This window comes from Tripterygium wilfordii, chromosome 1, assembly GCF_013401445.1.
Source record: "Tripterygium wilfordii isolate XIE 37 chromosome 1, ASM1340144v1, whole genome shotgun sequence".
Classification (NCBI taxonomy): Eukaryota; Viridiplantae; Streptophyta; class Magnoliopsida; order Celastrales; family Celastraceae; genus Tripterygium; species Tripterygium wilfordii.
In genome coordinates this window covers 1,019,114-1,035,288 of record NC_052232.1, presented here as the reverse complement: position 1 = coordinate 1,035,288, position 16,175 = coordinate 1,019,114, and the positions used below count along the sequence as shown (strand labels likewise).

Below are 16,175 nucleotides of genomic sequence, written 5' to 3'. Positions count from 1 at the left end.
CAGATTTTAAGCGTCAAATTAGAAATAAGATTTTGGAGATGTACCTGAAATGATGGTTATGTTAGTGACAAGATTGGTGGGGTTCTCGAAGCCACTGTGAAGACGTGTTCCAATGATGATTCTAGGGACTCTCTAGTATAAGACGATCAATCGGACCGTCTCCTTTGAGGGCTTGTCGAGTGCTTAATAATTAAGATTTGGGTGAGATTTTGAGTTAACATGCCTAATTTGGGCAATGGGCCTAATTAATGGACCATGTTCCTAACTTCCTACACGTTTGTGCCTTTTGTGGCCTAATGTTGTGATTAGGCCCAGATATACTCGGCCTGGAGGGTTTTGACAGATTTTTGCCACTACGATACCCTGTATTCAGAATAAGCCAGAACCTCCAAACAAAATAGGCGTCTGAGGGCGTGAGCGATGAAGTGAAGGTTTTATTTCTAATAGTTTGAATTTGATTGAATGCGACGGTGTCTGCGGATAGGGAAGCAGCCGCCAATTTGGTAAAGTTGGATTGAAAATGGCCTACACTACTTGATCATCATGATTATATGGAACGTGTTGGATACACCCAAAATCCAAATGGACATACATAATAAGCTCAAAGATAAACACGAAGGAAAGCTGGAAAGAAGGAATGGCAAACGGATCCGATTTTTATGCAACTGACGAGGTGAGATGTCAAGCAAATATGGATGCTAGAGAAACCATGTCCAACCCCTGTCTTCATCTCTCTCTCTCCCCTATCTCCCTCTGTCATTTCATTTGGTTCTGGTTTTGGTTTGTGAGACCTCTCTCTCTGGTTTGGCCATCTTTTGGGAATTCATGGGAGATGTCCGAGAACCTTCTGCTGCTCCATGGTATTTCCCGTCTCTCCTTTTGGATTATTATAGACATGTTGATGCCTCGGTTTCAAGTCTTTTTTTTTCATTTGAATTATTCGTTTACTTATTTTTGCTGCGTTGATTCGTCTGATCAAAATTCTATGGAGTTAGGATACTCTGCGTGCAAAAAGCAGATTATATTCCACACAATGCTGTGAAGTTGTTTATTTTTGAGATAAAAATGAAAGCTTTGGATCGTGGGGCAGGTTAGGTTTGGAAATGTTGCTAGTTGAACCCTAATTCTTCTATTTTTGGGTCATCTAGTGATTCATTATGGCTCGTTAATTTTGCAGCTACTTTTAGTTTTGTTGCCAAAATCTGTTTGATGTAAACTGAAATGAAATGATAAACGAGAAGATCTTGAAATAAGATACCAAAGCTTACAACTTAGATTAAGACTGAGATATTATAGATTACAATCAACGACAATAACTTATAAAGAAAATTCCAATCTGAAACTGGAATCTGGACTGGACAGCAGAGAAATGGTCGGCGGCTGGGTGCTGACCTCTCGTGCAGAAATGCAGGGATGGAGGGATTGGAATTAGCCGCAGGGTTGACTCCTCAAAACCCAAAATCCCAATGTTAATTAAAAGCCTAGCTGGGGTCCCTCTTACAGGCACATGATACTTGATTTGCCCTGTTGTGATCTCCCTAAATATATCTTGAAATGTTGATGGTGTGGAATGTTTCATTTTTATCATTATAGTCTCCCTTGCGATCTGGTTCAAACTATGAGAGCAGCCAATCATCATCGTTTATAAGGTTAAGACATTGTACATTTGGCCTTTACCAAGAACCCTCAAGGGCAGGAATCTCATGCACTTTACTGTAATTTTCGTCTTGTTTTTAACTGGGTATTTTAGGTTTTCCTTGTTTTATGTTTCTTTTCAGTGACAAATATTTTCTTTTGACAGCAATGGTTCTCGGGACATTGCTGAAGAAAATCAAGAAAGCAAGCTTACTTCTGTGGCGGGCAGAAGATCACAGGCTTGTTTGTCTGACCCTCTGGAATTTCATGGTATATAGTTTCAATGTTCTCTTAAAACCCTTTTACATTTTCTTGATATCGTTGATTGTAATGCTGATGACAAGATTGAATTTGTATAATTTTAGACTTGCAACTTTTGGGTGCTGAGGATGATAGCATAGATGAGTCATCTCCAAGAGGAGTTCTTGATAAGTTCTCAACCAGTATGGAATCTGCAAAGACTAGAAAAGAATCTGAAAAACCTCCGAAGACCAGCACTTCTGACTCAGAAGGCCAAATAAATCCCGGAGCCCCCATTCATTGGCGTGGCTTCTTTCGTTCGTTGAAAGAAGGACCTGCGGCACACCTTTGGACCATGCCTCCTTTGAAAAGTGTACCAAAGCTCACCAGAAAGAAAAACAAGAGAATTAGAGACTCTGTAACTTCTGCTTTCACTACTTTTTTCGATGCTGATCTATGCTATTTCAAATCTTCCTGGAAGAACTTTACACTCTCAGAGCTTGAAGCTGCTACCAACAACTTCAGCCATGGTTTGTACTTTGTGCTTTCTTCATAATCTAAGATTATAGTTTAAATTTCAAGCTCCATTTTGAACTGTGAGCTTCATTGAACTTGATGATTAAGTTTTCCATGGCCAAAAGAGTGTGTTTTAAGTTTGCAATGTGTTTCTATAGAAAATTTGATTGGAGAAGGAGGGTATGCTGAAGTCTACAAGGGAGAATTGCCAGATGGACAGCTTGTTGCAATCAAACGACTGACCAGAGGTTCCCCTGAAGAGATGACTACGGACTTCTTGTCTGAGCTTGGGATTATAGTTCATATTGATCATCCCAATCTCGCTAAATTGATTGGGTATGGTGTTGAAGGGGGAATGCACCTTGTTCTTCAGTTGTCTCCACATGGGAGCCTAGCCTCTTTGCTTTATGGTTTGTCCATCATTTTGAAGCTTTTGAAGTTCAAATCCTCAAAATTTAATAGCTACTTGATTTACTAGTTCTTTTTTGTTTCCAGGCTCAAAGGAAAAACTGGATTGGGGCATCCGATTCAAGGTAGCTTTAGGGACTGCTGAGGGCCTGCATTATCTGCATGAGGGTTGCCAGAGGAGAATTATTCACAAAGACATCAAGGCCTCTAACATATTGCTTACAGAGGATTTCGAGCCTCAGGTAACATTCCAGACTTAATGATAGAATCCAACTGTATTTGCAAAACCAACATCAGCATACATGTCTTTAGGTCTCTTACTGTTTTTGTGGTTCAATATAATACATCAATCCAGATTTCTGATTTTGGGCTTGCAAAGTGGCTACCAGATCAATGGACTCATCACACAGTAGATAAAGTTGAAGGCACATTTGGGTTCGTAATCTGAATCGTCATATTGTTCAAAGATTCTGATTCTTTTTCTTTGTGATCTGCGATATGGTCTCATGTTCTATTTTATCAGTTACCTTCCTCCAGAGTTTTTCATGCATGGTATAGTAGATGAGAAGACGGATGTATATGCTTTTGGGGTTTTGCTATTAGAGCTCATTACAGGACGAATGGCTTTAGATAGTTCACAACAAAGCCTTGTGATGTGGGTATGTTTGATTCTGTATACTGCATAACTCTAGCAGATTGGGTCGACACTGGGAGCTGAAATTTTCTTTGACAATTACTTGCAGGCCAAGCCTTTGATCATGAAGAATAGCATTAAAGAGCTTGTTGATCCAACTATTGCTGGGGCCTATGACTCAGAAGAGATGAACCGTGTGGTCTTGACAGCTAGTATGTGTATACATCAGGATCCAGAGGAACGACCTCAAATGAGTCAGGCATGCCACTTTAAAATAGAAATGCTTGCAGAATACTTTTCTTTCTTTTCTTTTTTCGGTGAATTATCGTCTCTGGTTCTAAAATATAGTAATAAATGAATAGGACTCTAGCCTCTAATATTATGTGTAGTTTGAAGAACAATAGACTAATTTAAATTTTGCAGAATTTAAAGTGTATATATTTCAATACTCCAGCAGTATTCAATAAATATTTTCCTGATATAAAAATGAAAATTTGGTCTCTAGTCGTGTTCTCTCCCTTATCAGGACAATGCAGGGACGGAATTCTATGACATGTAAACTGTGGTCAAAGTAATGCTGGTTTGATGTCAATGTTTTAGAACTCAACTTGTTTCGACTGAATTAGGTTTGCACCTGATGCAGGTTTTGCAGATTCTGAAGGGTGATGAAAGCATTTTGCAGCAGATCAAACTACGCCAGAACTCGAGACTTCAAAGCTCATACTCTGAGGAACCCTGTGATCCAGACGAAACCAATCCGGCCACATATTTGAATGATCTCCATCGACATATGGAGGTTGTTTTAGGCCATCATGACGAAGGTTAAGCCTCTTCTGTAGTTGTCGATGAAGTTTCAACACATGGGTGCTGCAGAGGTGCCATGACTGGAACTTGATCCTTCCATGAATCAATGACTGATTCATGGTTTAGTTTCGAACGACATAATGCTGTGTTCGACTCATCGATGAACCCTGGACTGAGGAACTGAATCAGTCTGGGAAGAAGAAAATAGACTGAAACAAGAGAAGGGAAATAGTACAGAGGAGAGAGCCAGGTTAACTTGATTATTTTCAATGGCAAGTTACATGCATTATTAGTATTTCTCAAGAGATGGAGAACTAGGATGGCCAAAATCTCATGAATGAGATTTTATCAGAGCCAATATTTGTACTAAGATTCTTATTTTCTCATTTCCTCCATGTATTGAAATTACCATTTCCTCATGTAGGTATATATATATATTTTAAAATATGGGAGGGGGATTCGAACCCTGATAAACAGGGTGATATACATCATCTTTACCACTCCAATTAATAGCTCGGGTGTCTCATGTAGGTATTGAAATCACCCATTTTGTGCAAAATTTTTAATCTATTGACTATTTCTTTTCCTTTAATTCTTTTTAATGCATAAATTTGGCAAGATATAATTAGTCAATGTTGCTCAAGGGGGTGTTCATTAAACGGTGCGTTTAATCTCTGGTCACAAGTCCTAACGTCTATCTATACAGCAGGACGCGTCCATCGGCGCGTACGGTGACAGTTAACCGACTCAGATTCGGACGCAACCCTCAAATGGTCAAAATCTTTCCCGGAATATTTCTCTCTGTCTCTGGCATGCGATCATGACTACCAAAATATATCCGTCGCAATTACTCTTCTTGTTCTCGATCTCTTTGGCTTTCAGCGCCTACGAAGCTTCGGCAAGTTCCATCATCAATCCTTCCAAAGTCAAACAGATTTCATGGAAGCCAAGGTCTTTCTCGCTTCCGTCAATTTGCTCTCTTTTTTCACTTTCTCAGAAGCCAAACAGACTCCGATGAAGATTTTTTTGTCCTTGCCTTTTGCATTCTCTTTAAGAAAATGAAAATTTGTTGATAGGATTGTTCTAACATGAATCGGATTATTTGCAGAGCATATGTGTACGAAGGTTTGCTTACAGACCTAGAATGCGATCATTTGATCTCTCTCGTGAGTTGGAATAGTGATTTTTCAACATTTCTTTTATCGTCGAGTATCAGTTAAATTTGTTTGGTTTGTTTTTGTAATTGTTGATTGATCTTTCAATTAGGCAAAATCGGAGCTGAAGAGATCTGCTGTTGCTGACAATTTGAGTGGAGAGAGCCAGCTCAGTGAAGTGCGAACAAGCTCAGGGATGTTTATCTCTAAAGGAAAGGTTGCTTCTTTGTTGCTCTTAATTCTCTTGCAATACCAATACGCATTTATTAAGGAAGTTACTACTATTGCATCAAAATACATTTAGGGTTTTTCTTCAACAGAAAAGTATTATCGTACTGAAATATGTAAAACTATTAGTAATCAAAGGTAATTGGACTTGACTCAGTGATGGAAGGCCGGTGTGAAATTATGATATTCTGTTTCATATTCCGATATTTATGCCATTGCATTGTTTAAGATTTTATTTCTTTTTGTAGGATGCTATTGTTGCTGGTATAGAGGAAAAAATTGCAACATGGACGTTTCTTCCAAAAGGTATGCTATAATTTAAATAATTCAGCATCTTATTCAGTTTCCTTCACTGCATACAAATTTTTAAGCACAAGTAAACATCAAACTATTTTTAAACAATTCAGCATCATTTCTAGAATATTGAAAGTAGTAATTACCAGTTAGTAAAAGGAAATTGGACTTTCTTGAATGTGTTCCCCATTGAAAATTAAAGATATTATGACATTACCTTCTAAGTTGATGTTTCTTTTTATAATATTATTTCTTTTAAATGGCTTCTTTTGGGGGAGGGGGGGGGGCGGGGGATCACTGATTGTGTCTTTATTTTATTATGCTCTTCCTTGAAACTTTCACTGATATGATAAAGGATGGAGATCTTGTACCTGATAGCATGAGTTTTTCCGTCTACATTTTTGTGTTTGCCTTTAGAGATGAACATAAAAATGTTCTGTGGTTTCCTTTATCAGAAAATGGTGAAGACATGCAGGTTTTGAGGTATGAGCATGGGCAGAAATATGACCCACATCATGACTACTTTACTGACAAGGTTAATATTGTTCGCGGAGGACATCGTGTGGCGACAGTGCTCATGTATCTTACTGACGTAGTCAAAGGTGGTGAAACTGTGTTCCCCTTAGCCGAGGTTATCACTAGTACCTCATTCCTTCTATTTCTTCTTATGCTTCGTAATTTCTTATGTGATAGCTGGTCATATTTTTAATACCTTGTGTTTTCTCATTTAACACTTCCTGCGGGTATCTGCAACTTGATAGAATTAAATCACCTTTGCAGTGTCTAACTGTTGCAATTATGGTCCTGTGAGCATTACTTCACAAGTTGTGGTTGTCACATCATGATTAATTTTGATGCTCAACGTCACAAAATAACGTATTAGCAAAGTTATGGTTTCATATTATCTCATGTAGTTCATTTGACGATGTCATTTTTAACTAATTAACAATAATTTTGTTGGTTTAATGTCATATTAATTAGTGAATATGCATGAACCTGTTCATATATATCAACTGGTATTCACAGCCCATCGATGTGGGATAATGGTAGCTGAGAGCCTGAGACCCCAAATTCCAGTACACTTTTGCTGTTACGTGGCACAACAACCACTGGTTGAAACCATGGGGGCTAGACATTTTTACCAATCTATCATCTCTGGGATGAACTGCAGGGAAATAGATGTACCAGACCCTTGTTATGGAATCATATGATATGATATGATATGGCAGAGTAAAACTTTGAGAAGGTCGGGCCTGAGAAACAATCCATAGAAAAGCTAATTCCAATATTAGCCATGTTTCAGAAAAGTCAATTGATAATATTCCACTATAAATACTGAGAAGCACATTCTAGAATTCTGAATTACTCCAGATGATTATGAATTGTAAAGTGATTCATATTACCTCTATTTATATGTTGGCTTTAACCTTAGCTTTTTTCTTGGATCTTGTGATATATGTATATATTTTTTGTTTCTGTGATTTACATTAGTTAGTTAGTAGTTACAGTGATTGGTATTTCTTGCTAATGAACTTGACAGAGCATCGTTCTGTAATAGTAACCATGAGAATGCTTAGGAGCTCTCTTTATGTGATGGTGACCTATTTCATGGTAGCTCAAGTTCTTGGGACATGTGGTAATAACATTATACAAGAACCAAGGGCCAAGGGCATTTCTTATTAAGTGTTTAGTATACGGCTCCAGACCTTTCTGTCTCTGTTTAGTGTCCACAGTTCTTACAGGCCTCCATATAAGGAGGTGGTTTGAGTTGGATGTGAATGCTGGACAGAGATTGCTGGCCTTTTTTTGATTGCTCAAGTCTTTGAGAATTATGAGAGCCTAACAACAGGGACTTGACAAGCAGGAACCTACTCGTCATAAGGGTGCGGCCAATGTTGAGCTTTCTGAATGTGCAAGTAAAGGCATTGCAGGTGAGCTGCCATATAGATTATGGATCCTTTTTGAATATTCATTTCCTTTATGTTGATTTCTAAGCGGCATTCTATATCTTTTTACTTAGTGAAACCACGACGAGGAGATGCCCTTCTTTTCTTCAGTCTCCATCAGACTGCTGTCCCGGACCCAATCAGTCTCCATGCTGGGTGTCCAGTGATAGAAGGTGAAAAATGGTCAGCAACAAAGTGGATCCATGTAGACTCATTTGACAAGAACGTAGAAGCTGGCGGAAACTGTGCAGACCGTCATGATAGTTGTGATAGATGGGCTGCCGTGGGTGAGTGCACCAAGAACCCAGAGTACATGGTGGGATCTTCTGACCTTCCTGGCTATTGTAGGCGAAGCTGCAAGGCATGTTAAGCATTTTGCCTCCGGATTCCCACGCAGAAAATGCTCTCCTTCATCATCTTCATTGAGCTGGGTTTGTTATCAAATTTTGGTGGCTATACTTGTTCATTGTACAATTTTTCTTGTTTTTCCTTCTATACTGTGTTTTTTTTATCGACATTACTGACCTAAACACATTTTGTAATAATCGTGTTGTTGTAATAGTTCTTGTTATCTTTGGAACAATCAGTCAAAGGGATGCTTTTCATCTTTTTATTTGAAAATTTGACAACTCTCAATCTCAAACCAAGGGATCATGAAGAACACTGTACCCTTGTTGTCACACGATCGATTTTTACCTTATCGTCAGGTGAAAAATTTTTGTGCGCACGGACGTGGTTTGAGATTGAAATTTGATGGGGATCATGAAGTGCTGTAATCTTTCGATCACGCGTTGAGTTTTAGCTCAATTTACCCCTAACTATCATCAAGTGGGAACACATGTGCTCGCGTGTCAAACTGTCCGAGTTTAGATCCCATAACAGATGTTCAGACAGCAAACATATATGGTGTCTTATCTGTTAAAAAAAATCATGAAGAAATGAACCAAAACTGGTCACATCAATCTGAATTATTCATGGTGGGTACTCTCCCAGGTTTGTACATGGCTGGAGAAATATGCAACTTTTGTCCTATCACACCGAAAGAGGAGAATAATAGTGTCCTGCACTAATTCATTCGATTCTGAAATTAAAAATATTATCCTAAAAGATCATAAAAAAGGGTTCAAGCAACTGAAGCTTGTGATCATTTCTTTGGTCCACCTGTCTTTTCTTAGTACATTAATGCATCCCCATTATAAACTTCTACAGGATTTGGGTGTCCCATTAAAAGATTCTTTCTGCTTAGTTAATAATTCAATACATAAAAGACAATCACAATCACAAGTAGTTTAGATAGCACTGACTGATGTGTATGGTATCTCAAAAAAATCTCGAATTCGAATCTCTCTCAATATCGTTTCGTCTGTATTAAAAATAGATAAAATAATATATTATTATGTTGTCCACTTATGGTATGAGTTCGTGGACAATGAATTCTTTATTCTATTATCTTTATATCCCAAAATAGTGTGGTGAGAGTCTTCTGGAATCTGAATTAATAACTTTGGTGAAAAATCGAGTGGTGAATTTTCTTGAGGTTAAATTGATGGGACTCGATAAGTTTTGAGTTCGATTTTCACTGAAAGTAATATCTTGAAGGCTACACACTGAGTTTTTGACCTAATTTATCATATTGACAGGTTATAAACTTCTGTACGTACGGGCGTGACGTTCGAGTTTTGGCTTATATCAAATCTCCAAAAGACAAATAAATTTGTATGATGTCATTATCGGTTATAAAAAAAATGTTTGTGGATTTCATTTGAATGGTTATTAGTTGATTGGTTCTCTCCCAGACTAGTTGGTGCTAGAAACTGCAAATGACAGCTAGGTCAAGGTGATTAGCAAACAGAGTAAAAAGATTACCAAACATGTCTCTGTATTTGGATGGATCTCATGAAAATAACCTTCTGTTTAATTCTTTCTAGATATTCTCTCTTCTTAATTTCTTATTAAATGCTTTGATGTAGGAGGAGGAACACGTTTGTTCAGATTCAGATCTCAAGGACAGACACAATTTTCAATTTCACATCATTGTTATCACATAAAAACAAAGAAAAAAAAAATCGTCTCTTTATTCATACTTGTCAAAAATCATGAAATGTTAAGAGAAAATCACCATCACCATCATCATCTCCAACTCCAATTCCAATGATAAATAATAATGTAGCACTTAATATGTTTTGATATTAGTGTCAAAAACTAATATCAAGTGTGTGTACTATAATGATAACATATTTTAAGCACGCTGTAAATAACTTTTTGTTCATATATTTAGTGTAAAAAGTGACTTTAACATGAAAACTGAAGTGGAGAGAGAAAATGTGAGGGAATGTTCGTTACATGTCAATCAAAGAGCAGATGTGTGGGTCTAATTTTTCATCTTAATTGGCTCATGAACTGTCATGAGCCCACTAAATTTAGAGATAATATCAAGTTTGGTGATCTTGTTTGAAGTGCTTTAAATCTTGTTTTACAAATACTCATTGGAGTTGCTATTAGTAGTTGTAAACAACAAACTTGTAATGAAAAATTAATCAAAAGGAGGAGCAGATCGTGGTGGAAGATGTGATTTAGGGGATGTGAGAATATAGTTCTTGTCTCATATAGTATGGGTTGACAAGCTTGGACTTGTATATATGATGTGGGTTTTTTTTTTCCCCCTTTGTAAGCTCCTTTACAAGGGAGAACATGGAACCCACAAATTATGATAATGAATACAAGCTCAAACACACAAACCACAAATCCTCATGTAAAAAAGAAAGAAAAAAAAATCAATTGGACTACGGAAAGATTGAAAGATTAGAGCTACAATTAGTAATTATAACCCCAAATCACTCTAAATAATTTTTAATTTTTTTTTGTGTTATTAAGATTTATGAGTTCAAATTTAGAATTTAGGGTTTAGTGTAATATTTAAGATTTATAGTTTAAAATTTTAGAGTTTACGATTTAGTGTTTAAGATTTAGGATTTAAGATTTTTTTTTTTATAGTAAAAAAAAAAACTAAAAACTAATAATTTAAGAGGGATTTGAGGTAATTACATGTAGGGTAGCAATTGCAATGGTCCCATTTTGTTGGGCCAGTAAAAATCAATATTGGGTCTCATCTCTATTACATAAAAAGTCAAGTCAAACACGTCTCTCAATACAGTCACATCAACAAAACACATCTCTCAATATAGCTACATCAACAAAACACAAATTCATATACATTTTTCATTCCCACCCAACATGGAAGCCAACAAATTCATATTCCCTCCATATTGTCCAAAATAAAACTACACCAAAACACAATCTTCCAATACAATTACATCAACAAAACACGTCTCCCAGTATAACCACATCAGCAAAACACAAAACCCCGTACATATTTGTTGGTCAAGACAAAATAATACCATTACAAGTGATCTAATAACCTCTATCTATTGTAATGTTGAGTATTAGGAATGATTTTTAAAAAAAAAAAATCTTAATTCATAAATCCTAAACACTAATTCATGAACTCCACAACCTCTACGGGCAGATATACCTAAAAAGCAACCAAAACTTTGCGTTTGTTTTTTGTTTTCCGACTGTTCACATTAAAGCCATCAAAAAAATCCCTTTCTCCAAGCCTTTGCTCCCCCTTTTATTGTGCACTAGTTTCACAAGATCTGAACTTTAAGTCTCAAAAGCTTTTCTTGGGTAGTGTGTCTGTTTGTGGGTAGAGAAGGAACAGAAGGCACAGCATCATGGAGTTGGGTCAAATGCAGAGAACAATGGTTGACTACAAGAAATCCTTGTTTATGGAGGTAAAATAAGTAATCTTTTTGGATGAACCTTGATGGGTTTGCTTGTTTTATTTAAGTTTTCTGATGTGTTGGCTGTATTACTTTGATCTTTTTTGGGTCTTTGTGTACTGTTCTTACAGTATATAGACTGGTTTAGACTTTGATTCTTCTCTTGATGTTGTTTGGTGAGTGAAGGGTTTCCTAGATGATCAGTTTTCACAGCTTCAGCAGCTGCAAGATGAGATCAACCCAGATTTTGTTTTTGAAGTTGTGTCTCTTTTCTTTGAGGATTCTGAGAGGCTTCTCAATGATCTCTCAATTACCCTGTGAGAAGAAACTCATCCTTTTCTCTCTTAAAACTTCTTGATTTCTGGTCAACTAATAGCTAGCTTTCCTTTTATTTCTTTTCTCAAATTATTTTTTTCTCTCTCTTTTGGTTCTTTTGTAGAGAGCAACCAAGTGTAGACTTCAAGAAAGTTGATGCCAATGTTCACCAGTTGAAGGGTAGCAGTTCCAGGTGCATTTAGAGTTTCATTTTGTTTGGTTCAGATCTAACACAAATCATTATCAAAACATTTTCTTTCTTTTTCATGTGATTTTTCATTGTTGTTTGATGAAAATAAACTTTTTTAAAAAAATTATTGATGAATAAACAGCATTGGGGCACAGAGGGTTAAAAATGCCTGCATTATCTTCAGAAACTTTTGTGAAGGACAGAACACTGATGGGTGAGTTCCTATACTCTACCTTAGGTAAATCAATTGAAAGAAAAAGAAAAAAATCTTCTGATGAGGGATTTTACAGGTGCTTGAATTGTCTACAGCAAGTAAAACAAGAGTACTCTCTTGTTAAGAACAAGCTTGAAACCCTATTCAGAGTGAGTGCAGACAAACTGATGTGTCTGTTGCTTCTACAGTTCCATGTATATATATGTGTGTGTGTTGCTCAAATGTGTTGTTTTGTTGCAGCTGGAGCAGCAGATTGTAGCAGCTGGTGGAGCAATTCCTATGATGGAGATGAGCTATTAAGAGAGCCTAAGTGCTAGATGCAGCAAAGCAAGTTCTGGAATGGTGGTTGTAGAGAAGGTTTTGTTCAAGTAATGGATCTGTACTTTGTATGGATTTTGTTGTGAAATAAAATAAAAAAAAAGAGTAGTTTTCATCAATTACCATTTTTTTTTTGTTTCCTTTTGTTTAGGGTTTCTTCAGTTGCTGGTGAGGTTTTAGTTGCTAATATGAATTGCAATCTATTGCTTGCATAAAAAACTTCTAGGAACCACCTAGCACATGAAGTCTTTCGGACAATTGAGTGGACATAAACCTCGGTAATCTGGTGACAGGTAAGATTGATCGAAGTCCATGCGATTAAAGACCCAGAAGTGGGACAAGCCCACGGAATCAAGATTCCACACGAAAATATCCCAATTGATTGGTTCGAACTCGCGACCTTTAACATTGTAGGCCTTAAATCGAGAGATAATTAATTAAACTATCGCTAAATAAAAGTGAAAATGCTAGATATAGAACTATAGAAGAAATCGCATTTATACTTCAAATCTGGTCTATCACTTGCATTAAACAATGCCTTCAGAACAAAAGATGACTAAATTTGTGGTGGGGAACTGGTGATATACACATAAAAAGAGGACAAAGAACACTACAACCACAACAGTGTTATGGGTTCTTGGTTTTTAAGAAGAAAATTCCAATAGAGGTCAACTTCATCCTTTACACATGTGGAAGCCAATGACACTGGCTCTACATTATTTGCTTTTAGTCCTTTTTTTTTACCCTGCTCTCTGAATCTTATCTTGGTCATCATTTTCTCAAACATTCCAAGCTTTTATAATTCTTGATAATGGGCTCTTTGAATCAGAACTTTGGACTAGTGCACCCACCTGGGGCTGATATTGACATCCATGCCAATTATAAATCATCCTTGCCCATTTGTTTATAGGTCTATCATGTATGTATGTATGTGTGTATATATGACATATGACTCCTTGAATTGATGTTGACCTGAAATTTGCCAAATGTGGACCTCTGATTTGCTTCACCACCTACACAATTGCACTAGTCATTTTATTGGCTGAGATCAATCAATAACCAGTAATGGTTAGTTTGTATCTCCAATGGCAGAAATTCAGAAGACAGTAGGGTTTTTAAGATTTGGACAGCCAATACATGTACATTTATAAAATGTTGGATTTGAATAGATGAATCAATACTAAAGATATGATTCTCATGCTCAGCAATAACCTTGATGGGATTGACCTGGGCGATTGGGTTCAGCAAGTTATCCTCCCCAACCAAGACGACAGCACCAAGAATTACTCCCAAGAATATTGCTCCATTTGGTAGAACAGTTTCATTGATTTTCTACGCAAGCTTAAAAACTATGGAAAAAAAAAAACTGTATAATAAAGGTGTTTGAACTCTCATTGATTTGAACCATTTTCAAACTTGATATGATGGAGTGGCAGCAAATTAATGAAACATCACAAACAATTTTGCTATTTGTTTGTATTTATTGATTTGATGAAGTATATGTCACAGTTTTTCTACTGAGAAGAACTTCAGCAATACAGTCTGAAGGTACCCTGCTTCTAGATTAATCAAGTCCTGTGTTCAGAGAACATTGAAGCCAACGAATTTAACAATCTTCAGTTTGGTTTGATGGTCTGGTCGTCTGCTCCATAATTTTTTCTGTTCACAGTTAACTTCTCGGCCTGTTTTGATCAAGGGCACTGATCAATCCCTTCTCTTAGTAAAACATAGATAGTCCAATTGAATGAGGAGGAGAAGGATTTCCCGTTTTGCAATAAAGCAGCCAAGAAAATCAACTGTTGCAAATGGTGGATAAAAAGAAAAGAAAGACTCTTCAATCTCCAATAATCAGCATTTCTATCAAAATCTACAGGGAATCTTTCACACTCTTGATTTTCCCATATCAAACTAGATTTCCTCCTCAAGCATAAAACAACCAACGGGCCTTTTGGCGAAAAATGATATCTGGTCTAAAAATCTTCGAATCAGAGGATTCAACTCAAAGGCAATCTCCACAATTACATTAGTTTCACTTCACAAACCATAATAGCGATCCAAGCCATCAACATTAGCCCGCCAATTACAAACCACATTTTGATCTTAGTATTTCATTTTCCTACCTCTCTAGCCTAACGACCCAGACCCAGGCAATAAACAAGGACCGGAGGAGCACATACGATTTGTGATGGATAAAGCATAGAAAGAACGGAAAATTACATATCTGAACAGAGAATGTAACCATTAAGTTGCCACTAGGATCCATGCAAGTTAACCAAAATGAAATAACAGTTCAACTATAAATTCCGACTAGATGAACTAATAATACAATGGCACTAGCCAAATAAAGCCTTACCCTTAGTAAAGCAGAAGAACTGAACACTGGCTTGAAGAGAACTAAAACAGCATTGAGGAACAGTGACTAAATGGGGAGAAATGAGATTATGGCTTTTGAGGCATCTAGTTCAGCAGCAGAGGCAGAGTTTATAACTACTCGACAAATACATGTCGGTGTTTACAATTCCATGGTACTACAGCCTAACTCGTTCTAATTTTCATGAATTTAGATATGGTGTAAGACTGTAAGCCAATAATTCCACGAGGAACCTTTCTCCAACCCCTTCATCTCATAACTAAGACAGCAAAATAAAACCTTCACCATCACAAAATCTCAACACACAAACAGGTTTAAAACTTTCAACACCTAAGCAACAAGCATATAATCTGTGAAACAACACAATCTTAAATTCTTAATCATTAATCCAAACTGAATTCTCAATCTAAGGCACTGCTTCTCATTTCTTCTTAATTGAGATATATGAATATCCAGCACAGTTGATAGGAATCAAGTGCTGCGTGTCATAATGTACTACAGAAAAATCTCATAAACGAAGCTCATTACGATCGTAAAAGTGCAACATTAACTAGTTTCTCAGCATCACCAGTGACAATGTCAAGATCTAGGTAATCACGAGAATCGATCAGAAAATCTTACAAAACATCGTACAGAAGCCTCCGATTCGTCGCTTTCCGTTCATCGCGGATTCCAGAGTCAGACTCGTCATGGTACCAACCCACCGATTTCTGCGCCTCGAGGACAATTTGTGAAATACCTGTGCTCACAGCAAGATCCAGAAATCACAACCTGCAATACGGGTAAGAACTAGTGTTTGTGTGTATGTATCTGCAGTGTACAGAGTACCTTGTTTGACGGTTTGCTTGTTTTGGCGGATCTCGTGAATAGTGGCGGAGATTTTCCAGTAGAGCGGGCGACCGACGTAGAAGATGACCGAAAGTACCAGAATCGCGGCCACAATGCGAAATGTTATCCTTCCTGTCGAGGACGCCATCATAGAATTCGAAGCTAAAAGGGCCAAACTGATACTGATGAGGAAGAACGCGTGGTGAGGTCTGTACAATCTGGAGAAGGCAACGCAAGGCCGGAGTTATTACAGTCCTCTGCGATTAACACTTGTTCCCAATTCTACGATGGCCCGTTT

The 16,175-nt window shown here is 37.2% G+C and overlaps 4 protein-coding genes across 4 annotated transcripts; 3 read left to right on the top strand and 1 right to left on the bottom strand.

Annotated features, from left to right (window-relative positions):
- Positions 1-383: 383 nt before the first annotated feature.
- Positions 384-4,656, top strand: LOC119999381 (receptor-like cytosolic serine/threonine-protein kinase RBK2). The gene is made up of 9 exons (XM_038846906.1): positions 384-860; positions 1,802-1,905; positions 2,001-2,405; positions 2,550-2,801; positions 2,887-3,041; positions 3,155-3,234; positions 3,323-3,458; positions 3,543-3,692; positions 4,077-4,656. The coding sequence occupies exons 1-9, from the start codon at positions 826-828 to the stop codon at positions 4,257-4,259; spliced, it is 1,500 nt and encodes a 499-aa protein (XP_038702834.1). The 5' UTR covers positions 384-825; the 3' UTR covers positions 4,260-4,656.
- A 300-nt stretch (positions 4,657-4,956) lies between these two features.
- LOC119999389 (probable prolyl 4-hydroxylase 4) lies at positions 4,957-8,470 on the top strand. The gene is made up of 7 exons (XM_038846918.1): positions 4,957-5,188; positions 5,346-5,403; positions 5,504-5,608; positions 5,868-5,925; positions 6,369-6,544; positions 7,778-7,844; positions 7,934-8,470. The coding sequence occupies exons 1-7, from the start codon at positions 5,058-5,060 to the stop codon at positions 8,227-8,229; spliced, it is 891 nt and encodes a 296-aa protein (XP_038702846.1). The 5' UTR covers positions 4,957-5,057; the 3' UTR covers positions 8,230-8,470.
- A 2,925-nt stretch (positions 8,471-11,395) lies between these two features.
- On the top strand, positions 11,396-12,797 carry LOC120001550 (histidine-containing phosphotransfer protein 1-like). The gene is made up of 6 exons (XM_038849933.1): positions 11,396-11,653; positions 11,828-11,958; positions 12,081-12,149; positions 12,289-12,360; positions 12,437-12,509; positions 12,601-12,797. The coding sequence occupies exons 1-6, from the start codon at positions 11,594-11,596 to the stop codon at positions 12,658-12,660; spliced, it is 465 nt and encodes a 154-aa protein (XP_038705861.1). The 5' UTR covers positions 11,396-11,593; the 3' UTR covers positions 12,661-12,797.
- Positions 12,798-15,557: 2,760 nt separating this feature from the next.
- LOC120001277 lies at positions 15,558-16,121 on the bottom strand (the record flags this gene model as incomplete). The annotated part of the gene is made up of 2 exons (XM_038849530.1): positions 15,558-15,788; positions 15,878-16,121. Coding segments are annotated over 2 exons (366 nt in total), but the record flags the coding sequence as incomplete, so codon positions are not given.
- Between the last annotated feature and the right edge of the window lie 54 nt (positions 16,122-16,175).